The sequence below is a fragment of the Monodon monoceros genome, unplaced genomic scaffold, assembly GCF_005190385.1.
Source record: "Monodon monoceros isolate NGI ecotype Baffin Bay Population unplaced genomic scaffold, NGI_Narwhal_1 Super_Scaffold_16, whole genome shotgun sequence".
Classification (NCBI taxonomy): Eukaryota; Metazoa; Chordata; class Mammalia; order Artiodactyla; family Monodontidae; genus Monodon; species Monodon monoceros.
The window spans coordinates 71826389-71846490 of record NW_021703772.1 but is presented as its reverse complement, the minus strand read 5'-3'; the positions used below and the strand labels follow the sequence as shown (position 1 = coordinate 71846490).

The window sequence follows — 20102 nt, the reverse complement described above, 5'->3', positions numbered from 1 at the left end:
AATAAAAGTATATTCATAATAAGAACTGGACTCCAGTTTTCCACTGTAAGTTAAATATTTTTTTAAAAAATCAAATAAAGCTGAGAATAATTAATCAAACACTATACTTCTCATACATATACTTTTCTACTTCAATAAAAAGCATGAGAAAAACCTGGCCTAATTACTCACTTTTGTGGCAGATGCCTATTTTTCTAGCTTAACACTTGAATACCTAGTCAGTTGTGCTGCCACCTAGCACAGAGTGTGTTTTATTTTTTTGCACAGGATAAAAAGGACTGAGTTAATTCTTGCACAAGAGCTTTAACATACCAGGCATAATACTATTCTTTTTGTTCAAGTTAATTACCAAACTACTGCTTGAACATTTTCAAGCTTTCCTCCTTTCCTTGAACACTGTTTGTAACAGATGTTTACCTGGAAAAGACGCTAGTTGGGGATGTGCAGCTAAGGCTGTGGGTGTACCAAGTGTCCCCAAACCACCAAATTCTGAATGCCCTGAGCTGGCTGAATGCAGACCAAAGACTGGGTGGCTGACCACTGGGAAGGCACTCGACACTGTGGACAGGTTAAACAGGTGATCCCCAGCTGCTCTGAATAAGTGTCCTGGGAGGGAAAAAAACACACTTAAAGTTGTACTAGAAAAAACAGATGAGATTTATCTGATTTCAGCGTTCACAGTGGGTTAAAATTTATAATAGTTTATCTATTAAATTTTTATTATACCTTTTTTCTTTTGCATTTCTGTTCTTCAAACCCTGCAGAATGTTTCTAGAAACATGAAAGTACTCTAAAAATAATTAAAATGAATGGTATAACCTTATTTACTTTGAATTTTGAGATTTGAGAATGACACTTTAAGTACATAACTTTCACTAATTGTAAAGCTTGACCTGCCGAAGTGAGGCAAACTTTCTGCTAATACATTTCTGCACATTAATATTTTATCAAAATTTTTTACTCATAAGAAGGAAGATAAAAACATCTAGTTAATACGAAGTTGAAAATCAATAAAATAAATCCAGAATCTGTCACCAATTCATTACTCAAACTGTCAAACACTCTAGGCAAAGAGTTCCTAGTTTCCATGTGCCAGAATTAAAGCTATGTTCTCCATCGAACATCTTTTAGGTGAGGAGAGTTGATACCAAAAATGGATTATATTCTAGCCTAATAAGGCAATGTATACGACAGCATAAAGATTTAATAAATAAACTTACTAATTTATTTCTAAATGCATCCGAGCGTGGTTATCAATATAAAAATCATTTTTAAACATTGTGATAGAAAGTTCATATTCAATCCAAATGTGTGGTTTTTCAATCTCTACGTTTACTCTAAAGAGAATCTAGTACTAAGTGTCATAACCCCAAGTTGCAGTGTTATACCATCAAAAACACAACTTATTTTTCATAGTTTGTAAGGATTTGGCAGAAGATTTGTTAATACTTGGAAATCTTCCTTTTACTTCCGGGAAATAATTAAGTTTCCCTGGCTTGATACTGTGAAAACAGAATATCAAAAACCCACACTCCAGGCTATCTTAAGAATTTACTGCATGAAAGCTATTGCGCTCTGTGTTAAAATAAACATAAGGCTTCCTTATTATCCTGTTTATATCAGACCTGACTATGCACTACAATATAGTTTCAATACAATATGTTTAAAGTAAATTAAAAAATACAACTTAAAAATAAGTATATTTTTGTTATCATTTAGTTATCAACAAAATCCCTCCTCTTTGCTTTTTTATTCGCTGAAAACTAAGAGGAAGTCATCAAAGAGGTCACAGTGTACTCTCATTGACTAATATAAGCCCTATATTCTTTACTGAAATAACACTATATTTTTCATTGAAGTAGTAAGATTTAAATAGATTGTAGCAAGTATATCTTACATTAGCCTACAAGGTAAAAAGTTCTGATTGAGGGTTGAGGTCCCACTATAACAAAGCAATAAGTAGATCTCATAGGGAAGATCCTCAAAGTGCCTTTACAAGGAAGGCTCACAAAGAAACTGAGGGAGGAGAACAAGGGAAGGATACAAACTTGAGTATATTTTCTAAGTCAGCCAATCTTAGTTTTTTTCATCAAAGCCTAAACAGAAAATCTGTGAATTTGGTACTTTTGTCTAATCAGGATTCTAGACTGCAGTTAGCACTGAAGTTAAGTCAAAACAAAATAGGGCATGCTACTGGAAGAAAGGAGGTTACTCAAATATCATTATTTTTAAGACTAGTGCTATGGCACCAGAAAGATTGTGTAAATTTTTTTTTGCGGGGGGGAAGAACAAATTCTCAAAAACCCAGCTAGTTTCTCTAAAAAACGAGCCTATAACATTAAGAGCCATTGTTTATTTTCACATATGATTGCCTATAAAATCCCCGATTCTCACTAATCAATTCAACTTCCTGAATGACATGTCCTTAATCAAATGTTTTATTTATAAACATACTATGATCTGTTACATTTCCTTCTACATCAGTTTTCTTGATAAGCAAGTTGAGCTAAACATTCAGTTTGTGAATTTTAGAATCATTTTTCATTTATATTTTATAAAATAAAAGTTCTTAAATTATATTTGTCAACTATATGTAGCAGTGACTTAATACAAAAAGTTTTGTGAGGTAAGCTCAAAACTACACAAAATATTATAAAAATTCAGAACACATTAAAATTATAAAGGGTCAGAAACTGATAGAAATACTTGCTAGTAAGCAGCATTCTCAGGTGTATAGTTAAAACATTAATTTTCTAATTGTGAAGAAATAAATGAGCTTAAACCTTGGAGTCTCAAGAACAGAAAACATGAGTAATACCTGAATGAAGTTGTTACTCTTGCAGCAATAATAATTAAGAATCGATCTTACACAACTTGATAATTTTAAAAGTTCTTTTTTTTAACTCTAAAAAGAGTGATATCTAGAAAGAGCTGAATATAAAATTTCAACAAAATATGAGCTTTATTCACCATAGATTCAAACTGGGGAAAAAAATATAGTCTTGTTCACAGAGTTATATCTATGCTTAGCAAAATTACGAAGAAGCTACCTTACTCTATTTTCTTATTCTTTCTTATAAAACTTTTGAAGATAATTAAAGCATAGAAAGTACTCGAGTGACAACAGAATCGATAGGGCCTATTCCTTGTTGGTAAGAAAAGGTTCACGTCTGTATTTAGTAAAGAATATCAGGCCCACATTATAATGATTACATTGATACCATGCATTATTAAAAACACACATTAGACATTTTCTTTGCTTTACATGGATAAAGTTATACAACAGAAGAGAAATAATTTCATATTACATTTAATAATCTTTACTAAATTTTGCCTTTATAGCAAGAATATACAAGTCAGTGATACAAAAGTGTATCTTTCTCATTAAGTATTGTTTTTGCCACTGCCTTTAAAAAAAAAGCCAGCTACTAATTCCATGTAAAAACCTTCCAGAATTACTGTTCTTTATTCAACAGTTTCCATAATTCACACATTTCATGAACATATCTATTAAGCACCAGGTGCTACGTTTAGTAATTAGCATACAAGGATGAATAAGACATAATCCCTAGTCTTAAGGAACTCAATGGTTTGAACATAATTGAAGTAGTATAAGACTGTTTTTCATACCACAATGTATAAAACAAGTTAGTTAATATTTTAATATTATAAACTGGTACTGTCACATACAGGACTTAGTAACAGATCCCAAATACCTAAAAGAGTGTCTCGTACATAGTAGCTATACAATAAACATCTGTTGAGTGAAGTGATTACTCATTAAGAGCAGAAGAGGCACATCCATGGGACTGATTCCAAAGGGCTTCATCAGAATAGGAAGTTGTCCTGAATTTTCATTTAAACTTGCAAGGATGCTTCTTACTAGTTTCCTTTTGCCTTACATGTCACCAACCCTGAGTCCTAATTTTTTTTTTTTAATTACCACTTGGCCTTTTATTTCTCCTTGATTCCATTTAGGCCACATGTTGGATTTGATCACATAAAATTCTACCACCTCCAAGTTCTTAAATTCTTAAATTTTACTCTAACCATGGTTTCCACATTTCCATTTCCTTATTTCTCAGCATGACCGTTGGTCTCTCTCAATCTTCTACCAGTCGCTTGACCCTATCTATCTCCTTCCCTCTCAATCCCATCTCGGCATCTCTCCTTGTTAACCTTGAAAGAAAACTCTTACACTTGTATGTCTACTTCCTCCTCACTTCTCAGAATCTTTAATAGCTGTGCCAAGTCCAAGCCTCCCTTCCATTTTGTCTGTAAAGGAACTTAAGTTTTCCTAACCACTAGATTCCATTAATCTTTGCCCTTCTCATTTTTAAGCTGTCTCTATAAATCTGGCATTGCTGATTACCTCTTCCTTATTAAAACCCATGTTTACCCTTAAGCTCTGGGTCATGGAATTATTTTGATGTTCTTCTTAACTATATTTTTCCATAATACTACTGTCCACTTTACTGGGTTTTCTTTTTTCTAAATGTAAGATTCTTAAAGATTTTGTCCAACTGTCTCTTTTTTCCTCTTTATATTTTCTTCCTCAGTCATTTCATGGGCTTCCACTATTTTAACTATCACTTCTATGCACATGAATTCTAAACTAGGATTTTAGCTCCCTGAGAGCAAAACTGAATCTCATTCATCTCGGTAATCCCCAATACCTGGCATAATCTGAAATATAACAGGTGCTTAATGAATGTTTCCCACTGTTGTATTTTGGGTCACATTATTTCTTCTTCTTCTGACCCTCCATGCTTATATAACATGCTCTTTGACTTCTTTTGCCTTTTATAACCTTAACTATCCTTTCATAATCATCTCAAAAAAATATTGCCCAAGAAGTATTCCTGAATCTCCCAGACAGATATGTTTTGGACCTCCTTTGAATATTCATGATTATTCACAATCTTTCATCATACCATTACTAGAATATAAGGTTATAAAGGAAAGAATCATTTCTTAATCATTTTTACTCTGTACAAAACACTGTATAAAGCAAACTGTTAGCAGTTGCAGGGATAATACTTCATAATAATACCTGCTGTGGATAACTCTAAAATGGTAGTTTTCAATTCTTTGTTTCTCTCTTCCTTTAAAAAGCTAGAATAACCAGGAGTCATTTTTAAGTGATAAAAATATATCACATTTTTTCTCTGTTCCAATTATAAAAAGCATTCACAATGTTACTAAAAGCTCTTTGGGTAATGAGAAGCTAATTTAATGACATCTATGTTGTGGCTTTAATCTTGTTATACAGCAAGAGGGTGCTGTTTCGGTTACACCCTTTGGTTTCATTGCCAGGACAATGCCCTTCGCCTTCTCCAACTGTCTTGAAACTTCAAGCTACTGTTCACAAGGGGATTTTTGATCACAGACTGGAGATGACTCAGTGAACTCTACAACTACATTTACAACAAAGCATATTCTGTATTAACAAAAGAGCAGAATATCTTCTTATAGGAAACAAAAGACAACACAAGCCAAACCAGCTCTATTAGATTTATGACTACAAAAATAAAATTATTTGGATATTAGCATGCCCTACTTTTGGAGAAGTAACTTTTTTCTACATTAATATACCTAATATCAGAAGATCCTCCCAAATAAAAACCTGTTATGATTAAAACTCTTCAATTTTGCTCAGAGAACACATTTGCAAACTGATAAATTACATCATAAAATGAAAACAGTTTTAGAACACCATAATTATTCTTTTTTACAGATATTAACATTCAAGCGTAGTTTCAATATTATAGATGCAACTTTTATTAGTTTCCATTTTAACTGACAGGTAACAATGTGCACGTACTGTATAATGAAAATATATGTCTGTAATGTCTAAATCCTCAACTTACGTTATAGTAAGCTGACTACTTCTTAGCAGAGCTTTTCAGATTGTACCAGCCAATCTATATGTAAGTGATTAAAAGCAGTTACACAAAATGCCAGTGTCTCAGTAGCAATGCACGGTAACTGCAAGTGTCTTTATTAATATTAATGAACTTCACGCAGCGACACAATAAGGTTTTTCCCTCCCACAAGAACAAAATAATATAAATACTGTACTAATGTCTTGAACCTACACTACCAGTGGACAAATCTCCTATCAATCAGGAAAAGCCCAAATAGCAGATCAAAACAAAATGATTATAAGGAATAAGTATCCTAAAGCATCTAATCTTTTTTAAAAAATCAAGGAGACTGCTTACTATGACAGAATTCTACCTATGCTGTTTTTTGTGTGCTAAAAATGCCTTTACTTTTTCACTGCGACACAAACTTGTTGCAGCATGTCTTCTAACTCTTATCTCTAGTTCTTTAAACTGTTAGCACATTTTACAGCATTGCAAAATCAGCCTCTAGTATACAACCTGCAAAGTATGGTTAATCATCAAAAATGGTAGCACATTTAAATATAGGTTACAAGAGTACTTTAACACTAGTAATAACTGCGTGTAATAAACAAAGTGAAATTACTGTAAATTAAAGAAATGCTCAAATTACTGGCCCATATTTTTAAATTCTTCAACATATTAATGTTTAAATATTCTGAAACTCACAAGGTAAAAATTCTACAAACTTGAACTTTGATTAAAGAGCAAACAGAAAGAATTCTATAGCTAATGGTGACAAAATATTCCCCCCAATAATCTTCATTTCATTCCTTTATTCTCATAACTTTTTTAGTAGTTAACCTTTACATTTTAACATTAGAAAAGCATGGTATGGAAATAAAGTCTTTCATTTTATTTTTAAGTATTTGCTTTGAGATTGTTTTAGACTTACAAGAGTTGCAAAAGTAGTACAGAGTTCCAACTTCCCCTATGTTTACATCTTATATGATAAAAAATAATTTTCAAAGCCAAGAAGTTAACCCCGATTAATTAACTAAAATAAAGAATTTATTCAGATCTCATTAGTTTTTCCACTAGTGTCATTTTCCTGTGCTAAGATCCAATCTAGGATCTCACGTTGCATTTAGTTACTGTGTCTCCTTAATTTTCTCCAATTTGTGACAGTTCCTCAGTCTTGTCTTTCATGACCTTGATACATTAAAGAGTACTAGTCAGGTAGTTTGTAGAATGTATCTCAACGTGGGTTTGTCTGATGCTTTCTCATGATTAGAAGAGGTTAAACATGATTGGGAAGAGTACCCAATGTGTCCTTCTCAGCACAACATATCTGGGGTCTGTGATGTTGCTATATGGTGCTGGTGATATTAACTTTGATCACTCGGTTAAGTTAGTATCTGCCAGGATTCAATATAAAGTTACTAATTTCCTTTCAAACAGTCTTTTCATTAGAAAAAAAAATCATTAAAAGTCTAGGTAGGGCTTCCCTGGTGGCGCAGTGGTTAAGAATCCGCCTGCCATTGCAGGGGACACGGGTTCGAGCCCTGGTCCGGGAAGATCCCACATGCCATGAAACAACTAAGCCCGTGCGCCACGACTACGGAGCCTGCGCTCTAGAGCTGGTGAGCCACAACTACTGAGCCCGTGTGCCACAACTACTGAAGCCCACGCACCTAGAGCCTGTGCTCCGCAGCAAGAGAAGCCACCGCAGTGAGAAGCCCACACGCCACAATGAAGAGTAGCCCCCGCTCGCCTCAACTTGAGAAAGCCCGCACGCAGCAACGAAGACCCAACACAGCCTTGGGAACAAAATCTACTACTCTACATAACACTGAACATGGTGAACAAGATTTTGATTCAGTTCAGCCAATATGTATCAATCTTCAGGCAAATGACTATTCTTCAAAGATAGGAGCAGCTGCTCTTTTGTAAAAAAGCATTTTTGTTACATCTCATGAAAGAATTTAGAGTTCACAGATTAAAATACTAAAATTACACTATATTTTATATATGTTTCTATATTCAAATATAGATGTACTTTATTTTTATAATGAAATATAAAAAATAACAGTGAAAACACTCTAATTCTAAAATCTTATTTTACTTATGTTTCAATAAAGAAGTCTTAGATTTCCCATAATGAACAAAAATTACTAAAACCAACTTTGAAAAACACACGTTTCATTGCTACATAAACTTGTTGCAACATGTCTTTAAACTCTTTTCTCTAGTTCTTTAAACGATCAGCATATTTTTACAGCATTGCAAAATCAGCCTCTAGTTTACAACCTGCAAAGTACAGCTAATCATCAAAAATGGTAGTGCATTAAAATAAAAGTCATATATTAATTTGCTGGGGCTGCCATAACAAAGTACCACAAACTGGGTGACTTAGAACAACAGAAATTTATTGGCTCAGTTCTGGAGCTACAAAAGTCTGAAAGCAGTGTGTGGGCAAGGCCATGCTCCCTCTGAAGGTACTAAAGAAGGATCTGTTCCATCCTTCTCTCCTAACTTCTGGTAACCTCAGGCATTTTTCCTATGTCTTCACATGGGCTTCTTTCTGTACACATCTCTGTGCCTAAATTCCCCCATTTTAATAAGGATACCAGTCATTTTGGTTTAGAGCTCACCCTAATAACCTCATTTTAACTTGATTACCTCTTTTAAGGACCCAATTTCCAAACAGGTCACATTCTGAGGAACCAGGGATTAAGACTTCAACATATTTTTGGGGGGAGGAAGAAACAATTTTATCCATAACCCTAGGTTCATTTTTAAGATTACTTAGTTGATTTGAAGGCATTACCTTTCTTTAGTAATTTACCTATAAAATTCTAATTAAAACTCTGAAGTTCTACTCATGAAAGTTAGTTAGGTAAGGACTCCCCTAGTGGCGCAGTGGTTAAGAATCCGCCTGCCAATGCAAGGGACACGGGTTTGAGCCCTGGTCTGGGAAGATCCCACATACCGCGAAGCAACTAAGCCCGTGCACCACAACTACTGAGCCTGCACTCTAGAGCCTGTGAGCCACAACTACTGAACCTGCATGCCACAACTATGGAAGCCCGTGCTCCTACAGCCCATGTTCTGCAATGAGAGAAGCCACTGCCATCAGAAGCGCACTCACCGCAAGGAAGAGTAGCCCCTGCTCGCCACAACTAGAGAAAGCCCACACGCAGCAACGAAGACTCAAAGAAGCCATAAATAAATAAATATATATATATATTTTTTAAAGTTAGGTAAAATATATTTCAAAAATACCTGGTGCCTTGTGATCAAACCCTTCATTAAATAAATCTACTGAAAGGCAAAAAAAGCTAGACAGTTGAACATTCCAGGGCCTTTATTTGTGACTTAGAGATATCTAGAATATAGACAACTAAAAAACAATTATTGTTATAATAGTTCATACTATAATATAAATACTCAAAGAGACTAAAACTTTGTCTTTATATCCAAACCCTCAAGAATAAGCCTATCTCATTCTCTTGACGATTCTCTATTGACTGTAAACGTAAGCTCCATCTTTTAAATAAGAAGTTCTAATTAATAACTTTGTATTTTCAGGGTTTGTTTATTCAATGCCTCGTCAGTAAGGTCTGATCTTTTAAGATTCTTTACCCTGTGGCTTATAATGCCCATCTCTAACTAAAATCAGCACAGTTATTTGGTATTACCAGAGCAAAGCATAATACAGCCTAGAAAACTTATTAATTAGAGTAAATTTATCATTTAATTTGCAAGTCCTATTCCTGCGAGTTCACCTCTCCTTCCCTCCCTTTCTTCAACAATTGTTTCTTGAGCATATATTTTGTGCCAGGCACTGACTGGATACATATCAATAAAAAAAACCGTATTGTCCCTGCCTTTTAAATGTAGAAGAAGGGACAAATAAGTAAAACAACACCAAATCTATAATTATAAACTGTTAAGAGTACTACGGAGGAAATTACTAGGTGCAAAAACAGGTAATAGTAGAGCAATTACTTAGACACTATGAACAGAGGAGACTTCTCTAATGTCTCAGGACACTTAACCTGAGACAAAACATGAAAATCAGCCTTATGCAGTTCCTCTAAGACAAAGAGAGAACATGGTTGAGACCCTGAGTTGGGATTCGATCATGGAGGGTATATCAGTTAGGTTGAAAAGTACAAAACATCCAGCTCAAAATGGCTAAGTGAAAGGTAAATGTATTGATTCACATAACATAAAAGCATTTGGAAAAGGCACACTTCAGATAAAGAAGGTTGGCTGAAAGCTTACTGGGACTTAATTTCTCTTTCGTCTCTTGGCTCTACTTCCTCAGATAGGCCCTTCCTTTTAGGTTTGTGGGACAAAAGGGTATCCTCCCTCACCAGTCCCAGTAAAAATCCTAGAACAGAATCTCTTTGCCTTTGATTAGTCTCATGTGCCTTCCTTAACCAATCACTTAACCATCGTTGTGTGGGAAATACGATGTTTGGATTAGCTAGATTGTATCACATGTTCACCCCTGGAGTCTCAGGTGAAAATTTTTTTAAAAAAGAAAGTGATTCGTTTTGCAGGGGACAACTTCAGGTAAAGGTAGAGTAGTAGTGAAGTGGCCACACAAATCATCCACAGAAAATAATTTTTAAAATGTGATTTAAAACAACAACAAGGGATTTCCTGGTGGTCCAGTGGTTAAGACTCCGCACCCCCAATGCAGGGACCCCGGGGGTTCAATCCCTGGTCAGGGAACTAGATCCCGCATGCCGCAACTAAGAGCCCGCATGCAGCAACTAAAAGGTCCCGCATGCCACAACTAAGACCTGGTGCAGCCAAATAAATAAATAAATAAATATCAAAAAACAACAACAACAAAACTAAAGATATTGGAAAGCATCCAAAAGCAGAGAAAAGTCAGGGGAAAGTTTAATCTGGAAAAAATGGTAACAAGAAGGGTGAGAAGTGTGACTTTGTGGCTTTCTGGTCTGATACTGCTGTCTAAACCTCACAGATATAACTCCAGAAAACAGTGGAAGATGAAACAGCAGGCTTATCAACTAAAGGTGCCAGAGGTCAGACTCCAGGGCTAAGAAAACATCAGGAAATCAGGAAATTTAAAGGGGAAATCTTGGCAGTGATCAAACCACAGAAAGAAGGAGACTCAAATTCAGAGATTAAACGTTCCAAGTGCCTAGCTAAAAGTACACTGTGCATGGGGCACCACAAAATAGCCAGGAGAGAACATACAGAAAGACAGAGCTACACACAGCAGATCTGTTCAATTTAATGTATTCCTTAATTGAGTGCATACTTTCACCATGATTAGAAAGCCTGAAGTGTCAGAGAACAGAGTCAAAAGCTGGCAGAGCAGCTGGAAATCAACAGGTAATCTTAGGAGCAAGGAAACCACAAAGAGAAAGAGATGCATCTCTGCCACGTAGTTGGCTGACCCAAAAACTTTCACAGGCACAGAGGAGACCCACAGGGGCCCAGTCTGCAAAAGTGGCAGTGGGAAGCCAAAAAACAGAGCACATATCATTAGTATGTTTTTTGACCACAATAAAACTAAAATGGACATCAACTGAAACATTTAACATTTAAATGTTAAATTACTGACTTTTAAACAACCCATCAGTCAAAGAAGAATTCACAAAGGAAAATACAAAATATTTTTACTAGAATGATAATGAAATGAAAACTATCAAAAGTTGTGGGAAGCGGCTATAGTTGTATTTAAAAGGGAAAATCATAGCGTTAACTGCATATATAAGAAAAGGAGAAAGGTCTAACATAAATGATCTAAGTTTTCTCTTCAAGAAATTAGGAGAAAAGATGAGGAAATCCCACCCATGGAAAAGCTAAAGGAAATAATAAAGGGCAGAAATCAATGAAACAGAAAACAGAATATCGGAAAAAAAAAAAATCAGTGAAACCAAAATCTAGTTTGTCAAAAAGATTAATAAAAGGAAAAAAGAGCACAAATTATTAATATCAATAATGAAAGAGAAGATATCATTACAAATCCTACAGACATTCAAAGGATAAGGTACTATTTTTTAAATTAATTAATTAATATTTTGGCTGCGTTGGGTCTTCGTTGCTGTGCACGGGCTTTCTCTAGTTGCGGCGAGCAGGAGCCTCTCTGTTGTGGTGCGCGGGCTTCTCATTGCGGTGGCTTCTCTTGTTGTGGAGCATGGGCTCTAGGCACGCGGACTTCAGTAGTTGTGGCACGTGGGCTCAGTAGTGTGGCTCACGAGTTCTACAGGGGAGGCTCAGTAGTTGTGGCGCACAGGCTTAGTTGCTCTGCAGCATGTGGGATCTTCCCGGACCAGGGCTCGAACCCGTGTCCCCTGCACTGGCAGGCGGATTCTTAACCACTGCGCCACCAGGGAAGTCCCAGGATAAGGTACTATTTGGAACAACTCTGTACCTGTAAATTCAACGACTTAGAGGAAATGGACAAATTCCTTGAAAGACATCACTAACAAAGCTCACTCACAAAGAAAAAGATAACCTGAATAGTTTTATACTTCTATTTTGAAAGTTGAACTCCTGGGAATTCCCTGGTGGTCCAGTGGTTAGGACTTCATGGTCTCACTGCCGAGGGCCCGGGTTCAATCCCTGGATGGGGAACTAAAAAAATCCCACAACCCACACAAGCGCGGCCAAAAAAAAACGTTGAACTCCTGATTTATTATCCTCAACAACAACATTAAAACAAACAAAAAAACAACAATCTTCCAAGCCCATATGACTTCAGAGTGGATTCTACCAAACTTTTAGAGAAGAAGTATTATCAATTTGATACAAACTCTTCCCTAAAAAAGGTTTTTAGGAAGGAAGGACTGGTCAATTGTGTCAATTCTTCCGAGAGGTTGAGTGAGATGAGGACAGAAAAGTGACACTGGTGTGGACTGAGATATACATAAAAGATGAGGAAAAGGATAAAGCACATACAACTATGTATTTTGAGAAGTTTGGTTATAAAGTAAGGGAGAAAACAGAGTAATTGCCAGAAGAGTGTTTGGGGTGAAAGAGGGAAGGGTTTTCGGTGTGTATTATTTTTTAAGATGGGAGATACTATGAGCATGCTTTTATACTAATGGACATGATCCAATAAATACAGAAAAATTAATGATACTGTATAGGAGGAATGGAGTCCTTGAAAAGTTTTTTGCAGTCTTTAAAAAGAATTGATAGTTATTTGCTGTTGTGACAGTTAAGAGCCATATCATCTTGAGTTAAGCATTTATTTTATTTGGTTTAACTTATATTATTACATAGAATAGTATATCAAAAGAGATCTGTAGTAAGTATATATGAGCTACTAGATGCACTAATGAAATACTATTTTTTTCAGAAGAAAAGAACCACTGAAGGTGGAATAAAGTTCATGTATAGGTATCAGGAGTTTATGATGATACAAAGGTGGGGAGATATGGCAGGGGGGCTATCACCAGATGAGCTGAAATGGAGAGATAACTGGCTCATAATTTAACATGTGCCCCAACCTCCTTTTAGTGTACCTTCCTGTGATGCAGAAGCTGAACAGCTAAACAGTATATTTGCCAGTCTCTCTTGCAGCCGGGATTCTGGATGTAATTTAGATTCTGCCAATCAGATGTATTTGGCACTGAGTTAAGCTGTTAGATTGGCAGTACGTGAGGTATCCTTCTTGCTGGTGCAGATCTAGCAGGTAGCACAGAACAGCCCTGGAGCCTGTTATGTCAGTGGTTCTTGATCACTGGATTGCAACTGAGGTGGTATGATCCATGGAGCCACCAGTTAGCACAATGGTGTCCTGACTGAGCTAGAGGTAATTTCCTTAAGCAGGTCAATTCAACAGTAATGCTCTGAAATCACTCATGGGGGTCAGGGGTCAGCTCCTCAATAATTTTATAAGTACCTGATTCCTTGTATTAAATCTTTCTGCTTAAAATAGCGTCAGTGGTTTATGTTATCTCTAGCTGAACTCACTGATACATCAAACAACAATCTCAACTGGTGATAGTTCCAAAACCAAAAAGGCAATTCAGTCTATCACAACTGGCCTGGTATCTGATAACCATATACTTTTCAAAGTAATATTAAATGAGAGATAAGTGAAATCTCAAAAATATATATGCATAACCTTGGAGGTAGAGGACAATTTCTTAGACAAAAAGCATAACCATAAATAAAAATATTGGTAAATCTGCCGACATTAAAATTGGAAGTTCTTTTCATCAAAAGACAATGTAGAATAAAAAAAGACACACCATGTGGGAAAAGCTATCTCCCACAAAGATAACTGAAAGAAGGACCAGTATCCAAAATATAAAAAGAACTCACAAATCTATAAGAAAAAGATGCACAACCCAATAGAAATATGCACCAAAGCCCTAAACAATCACTTCAAAAGAGAGGAAAACCCCAAAAGCTGTAAACTTATTAAAAGGCACCTTAATGAACACTACTTCATATTCATCGACAAAAATAAAAAAGTCTGGCAATGACAAGTGTAAACATGAATGATAAGCATCAGGAATTACAATACACAGCTGATGAGAAAATAAATCGGTACTACTGGTAAAGTTGAAGACATCTTCAAATCCGTATGCATATGCATCAGGATTCATGTATAATGATGGTCATAACATTGTAACTGGCAAAAGTTGGCAACAACTCTAATATTTACCAAGAGTATTTACATGGATGTACAGTCCATTCAAATGCAACATGCAAAAAGATAAATGACCCTTTTACACTTTAAAACGTATTCTTCCTCCACATTTCTCATTACATCACCCTTCTCCCAGTTATCCAGGTCATGTCAGGGTTTCTCTCTCAATCTCTCTCTCAACATCCCTTTGCCCAAATCCAGTCATTATATCCTATAAGAAACTACTCCCAAAATATCTCTGGAACCTTGTTTCTTTCTCCATCTCCAATAACTCCTTAATTTTGGCCCTTATCATTTCTCACCCAGATAAATTTAAGTACCTTCTAATGGTCTTCTTTGCCTTTAGTCCCATCCTCATTGCAAACTGATGCTCTACATGCTGCTAGCATGCTAGCATTTTCAAAGCATTAAAATCCTTCCACTTGATCAAGTATGAATAAAAATAAAGGTTACAATTTGCTAGGCACCTATTCTATGTCAGGCATTATCTCATTTATCATTATAAAATGGGTATCATTTATTTTATAGATGAGGTACCAAAGTTCAGAAAGGGGTAATGTACCCAAATTCACATAGCTAATAAGTGGACAAGCCAAGATTCAATTTCAGGGCCTTTCAATTGCAAAGTCCTTGCTTTTAGTCAATACATCATTCTGTCTAAACTCTTAAACATGGTGCATGAAGTTCTAAATGATCTGACCTTAACCAACTCCCCAGCTTGATCTCCTGTCCCTCTGTTCCATTTAGCCATAGCAGATACTGGCTATCCATTCTCTCCTTATTCCTTACTAATAACCTCTATTTTCTTCAGGATGGCAATATGCTCAGCTAAAAACTAATTTTCCTGGCCTTCCTTGAAGCTGAGATTACCATTCATATAGTTCCGACAAAAGAGATACTAAGTGGAAATCTCTGGATGGGGTTTCTGGGAAAGCTCTTTAAAAGGGGTCAAAGTAAGCTGGCATACAAATTTTGCCCTCTTCTACTCCACCTTCTTCCTTCCTTCCTGGAAAACAGGGCTGTAGGTGGATCAGCCTTCTAAAAGCCATGAGATAAGACACGTGAGCATGAAAGTCCCATACCTCAGAGGACAGGATATAAAATTAGGAACCCAGGTCTGTGATGGCATCACCCACCTCAGAACTGCGGATCTATGGACTGGTACGTGTATTTGCCATGTGTTCCTATTCATAGTTAATCATTGTCATAACTGACACATACCCTAAATTGAGGCCTGACTGATCAACTTGCGATTTCCTCAATATACCACGATTTGGCACAGTTCTACAGAGGTAGGCCTGCAATTAAGATACATGTGTGGGGCTTCCCTGGTGGCGCAGTGGTTGAGTGTCCGCCTGCCGATGCAGGGGACATGGGTTCGTGCCCCGGCCCGGGAAGATCCCACATGCCGCAGAGCGGCTGGGCCCTTGAGCCATGGCCGCTGAGCCTGCGCATAAGATACATGTGTAATTCAGTCTCTAACTTTAAAAGAAAAGTAGGCATAGCCCAGCTTTAATGAGAGAATTTTTAAACAGTTTCTCTGTTTTATACATTCAGCATTTTACAAGTTTTGTTTGAAGGGTTCCACCTCAAAAATGGATTGAAAACCACTGGTCTATGGCACAGTTTAACAATCATTGAAATTTCTCAAAGTTCTATGCTTTGTTTGTATTAGGTCAAATGACCACAAATCTCGAACAAATCCACTCTGTAAAGTTTAATTTTGGAACTATGCTGAAATACTATTCTTTCAGCTTTCACTCAGAGATAATATGTGAAATAGTGTCTGAATACTTATGAAATTGGCATATATTATATTGTGTATCATGCAGACTTTTATACATAGGTTCTGGTGGTATATTCCCCAAACCACTCAGAGCCAGGAAAAAGTTCGTTTTTCTCTGAGGAACTGATATGTTCACTAGCACTAGTATGTGAGCCATGTAGCCCACTATGTTTTCTTTTTATTCTTAACAGCTAATTAGTTAATTTTTTTTGTTCAATATCTGTGGCTTTCCTTGGCTAATACTTTTATACTTTTTAGAGCCTACCTTTTAATATTTTAGTTAATTGTTTTGTTTATTATGCCAATATATTTATTGAAAGCTGTCCAAAATTATTTAGAAGTAGGCAAGTTATTTTTTAAAAATCATACTTTAAAGGGAAAAGAAATATAACTCTTCTAAGACCGACAAGACCCACTATATGCAGAGAGCCTTAGATTAATCAATCTTTATTGCAGTGTTATTTTCTATCCAAGTTACTGTAATAAAATTAAAGGTGTGTTGTGAGAGACAGTCCTCCAAGGTCCCTGCATGTTGTTGCCCAGAATGCAAGGTCTTGACCACTCTTTAAAACTGGGCCATTTCTCAGGACTGCAGTGAGCAACCTTGATGGATGAGGTGACATTTCCTTCCAGACAAAGAGCGGCTTTGCTTTCATTTACTATAAAAGCAGTGGGTTGCCTAAGCCGTGACACAACCTCCACTATATGTATAAGATTCAACTGGGCCCCTCCGTGTTGCCCCTGTGGGACTTGGGAGACATGGGGAGCCAATGCCAACATGATGTTTATGCTATTTGCTATGCTATAGTAATAAAATCTCTGACCTAGGAGTCTCACATCTTCTACCAGCATCATAATAGCAACAGTAGGTATGTATACTCCCAGACCCTGACAAAGTGTTGATTCAAAAGAAATTAGTTGATCATTCAAAGTTCGAAAGTAGGCTTGAATTAAATCCTTTGTAACTCAGAAGAATTCCTACAGAAATATTAATGAAGATGACAGAGAAAGGCCAATTAAAATAACTGTTTAAAACAAAAGAATGTCCTCAAAGGGACCATTAAAGAACTGGTGAGGTTTTGACATTTTACAGACGAAAATTCTTTTTTGTTGTTTCTATACATCAAAAACATTGGGGAGATTCAAATTGTTTAAAATAAAGAGGCTAGGCGCATTATCACTCTACAATTTTACTTTTAAAAGGAGAAAATTACAGACAACAACGAGGCCAAAAACAATGAATCAAATAAGACAGGAAAATATGGTAAACTGAATTATGCAGGACAACTGAGCATTCTCCATGCCTTGTAAGGCTCTACTTTAAACATAAACCACAACACTGCAAATGTTAAAAACAAAAAATAATTTTCTTAGAAAGAAAAAAACTCATGCCGTAGGTACTAAAGGTATAGTGTGTTAATAAGTGATGTATTTTGGAATAAACATTGAAATAAACTATAGTTTCATTCAATTTAAGTATCTCCACATAAAAACTCAACAACCTATTTTACTTGCAAATAAATGATGAAAACTAATTCCTTTCTAGATAAGGAAATTTCTGATGGTATTCAGCAACTAAGCATACCCCACCCTTCTGCAACTCTCAACTACCACGAACAAAAAATAGCGCCCAACAGGTGACTACTCAGAATCATAAGCAATTCAAATGTCACTAATTCAGAAAACTAAGTGAGAAATAGGTGGTAGCAAAGGGTCCAGAAAACTCAAGGCTCTGTACTCAAGGAGTGAAACCTTCAACATTAAAAAAAAAAAAAGGACATTTCCCTAGAAATATTATATATTTTAAATACAAATTCACAAGTAAATACAAAGTAAGACAGCAGATGGGAGGAACACAATGAAAGGAGCTGACACAAACGAAAGGAGAAGAGTTATAAAAAGCACGAAAGAGTAATTACAAAAGTACAGCTGTGTGCAGTCATTTAGACAAAGACACAAGGTAAAATGCCAACCATGGTATCACTATTTTTGAACACAGCATGTCGTCAAAGGCATTCATCATTTTATATATAGCCATCATTTTATACACAAGGGACATGTGGTTGAAGTTGTTAAATGAATGCCTTAATCAAGATTGTACAAGGTGTGGGAGAACAGGAAATTTATTTATTTTTAAAAATGTAATGGTATTTTATTTTAGTTATTTTATAATCACTAAGAAAATGTTAGAAAATTGTTCTGATAAAATGACAAAATGACATCCTTGTCATTCCATTGATTGGAAAAAAATCAGAATAATTCAATAAATATATATTTGACAATTTGCTAGGGTATTTTGTCAGCAAACATTCCATATTTATGTATTTCATTTACCCAAAATTATAAATCTAATTTTTAAAAAGTAAAACATCATTTAGTTCTAATGTTTAAACATATGAAATAATCTATAAGATAAAATATATTTAAGATTAAAAATCTTCCTAGTGATAAAGGAATAAGTTAATCAAGTTTAGGTTAAAAAAAAGAATGTATTCTACCAAATATCCAAACATGTGTTTGGGCAAAAAGTGATTTTGAGGGGTAAATAAAAGTACCTTCCACATAAAACTAAAACTGAGGATATTTTCACTACTGAAATAAAGTTCCCTTTTTAGCAGTATAAACTTCATTCATGTTTAAGAAAAATTTGTCAAATACCTTAAAATATTTTTCAAAATATTTAAAACTTTAAAAATATTTTCCATCAGGTAAATGATATGCCTTAGTATACATCTTGTGAACTAGGATAGCTGGGGTTTGGTGAAGGTCATTTCGAATACTGGAAGCAAATTTAGGGCAAATGGTCCATGGCATTGGGACCTTATCTTACCATCAAGGATTCCTTTATATTTCTTCACTCCCTCATGGGCCTATTGTTTTAAAAGAGTTTGCATGTATTAATTTATTAATTAAAATGGTCAAAGGAAGATATTAAAATGAAACTCTCAAAGCTTCTAAAAATCATAGAAAACATGGAATAAGCAGTGCTACTCCAGTGTGCTGATAAAATACAGAAAAAGCAGAGACTAAATGTTTAACCTAGTCATTGTTCAACAGATCAACAGATGTAATGAGAACATTTGATTCAGAGTTCAATAAAACACTATGAATGCAAATTAGTAAAAGGATGGCATTCTAAAATTGAGTTAATAAAGGGTATTCACCACATGGGTTGATTGTAGAGCTAAGTGAAGCAGCTCCAGTGGAAAGGCCACCTTTTGAAACTGATGAAGCCACAGAAGGTATAGAAGATGAAGTTGGTGTAGCAGAGGAGGCTGCTGAGGACGGTAACCGTTCTCCAGACTCCATATCTATGGGAGGGAGACAAATGTTAATCTACAGTACTAAATACTGGAATTAAGCAAAAGAATTAAACATATTTAAAGTAAGTCAAACTTTTAGGAATACTTTTTAAAATATGAAATAAGTTTAGAAATACATGTTCTTCAGAGAGATAAAATATGAAATAAATAAAAATAATACAATTTAAAATACCAGTTTATGAAATAAGTTTAATGTTAAGTATACCAAATCTTCTTCTAATAGACTTGCAGAATAGTCTTATATAAAAAAATAATAGGGCTTCCCTGGTGGCGCAGTGGTTGAGAGTCCGCCTGCCGATGCAGGGGACGTGGGTTCGTGCCCTGGTCCGGGAAGATCCCACATGCCACAGAGCAGCTGGGCCCGTGAGCCATGGCCGCTGAGCCTGCGTGTCCGGAGCCTGTGCTCCGCAACGGGAGAGGCCACAGCAGTGAGAGGCCCGCATACCACACACACACACACACACACACACACACACACACACACACACACA

The 20102-nt window shown here is 35.8% G+C and overlaps 1 protein-coding gene across 24 annotated transcripts in view; it reads right to left on the bottom strand.

The window, feature by feature from the left end:
* The window catches only part of BAZ2B (bromodomain adjacent to zinc finger domain 2B), a 382496-nt gene that overhangs the window by 111303 nt on the left and 251091 nt on the right, over nucleotides 1-20102 (bottom strand). For 20 of the 24 annotated variants that reach the window (XM_029225702.1, XM_029225703.1, XM_029225701.1 and 17 more), the window contains 2 exons: nucleotides 19453-19599; nucleotides 418-606 (listed from right to left, as the gene is read on the bottom strand). In XM_029225702.1, the coding sequence (XP_029081535.1) occupies nucleotides 418-606; nucleotides 19453-19597 (334 nt within the window). In that variant the 5' untranslated portion in view covers nucleotides 19598-19599. The remainder of the gene's footprint in view (nucleotides 1-417; nucleotides 607-19452; nucleotides 19600-20102) is intronic. The other 4 variants (XM_029225715.1, XM_029225718.1, XM_029225717.1 and 1 more) reach the window with 1 other exon arrangement.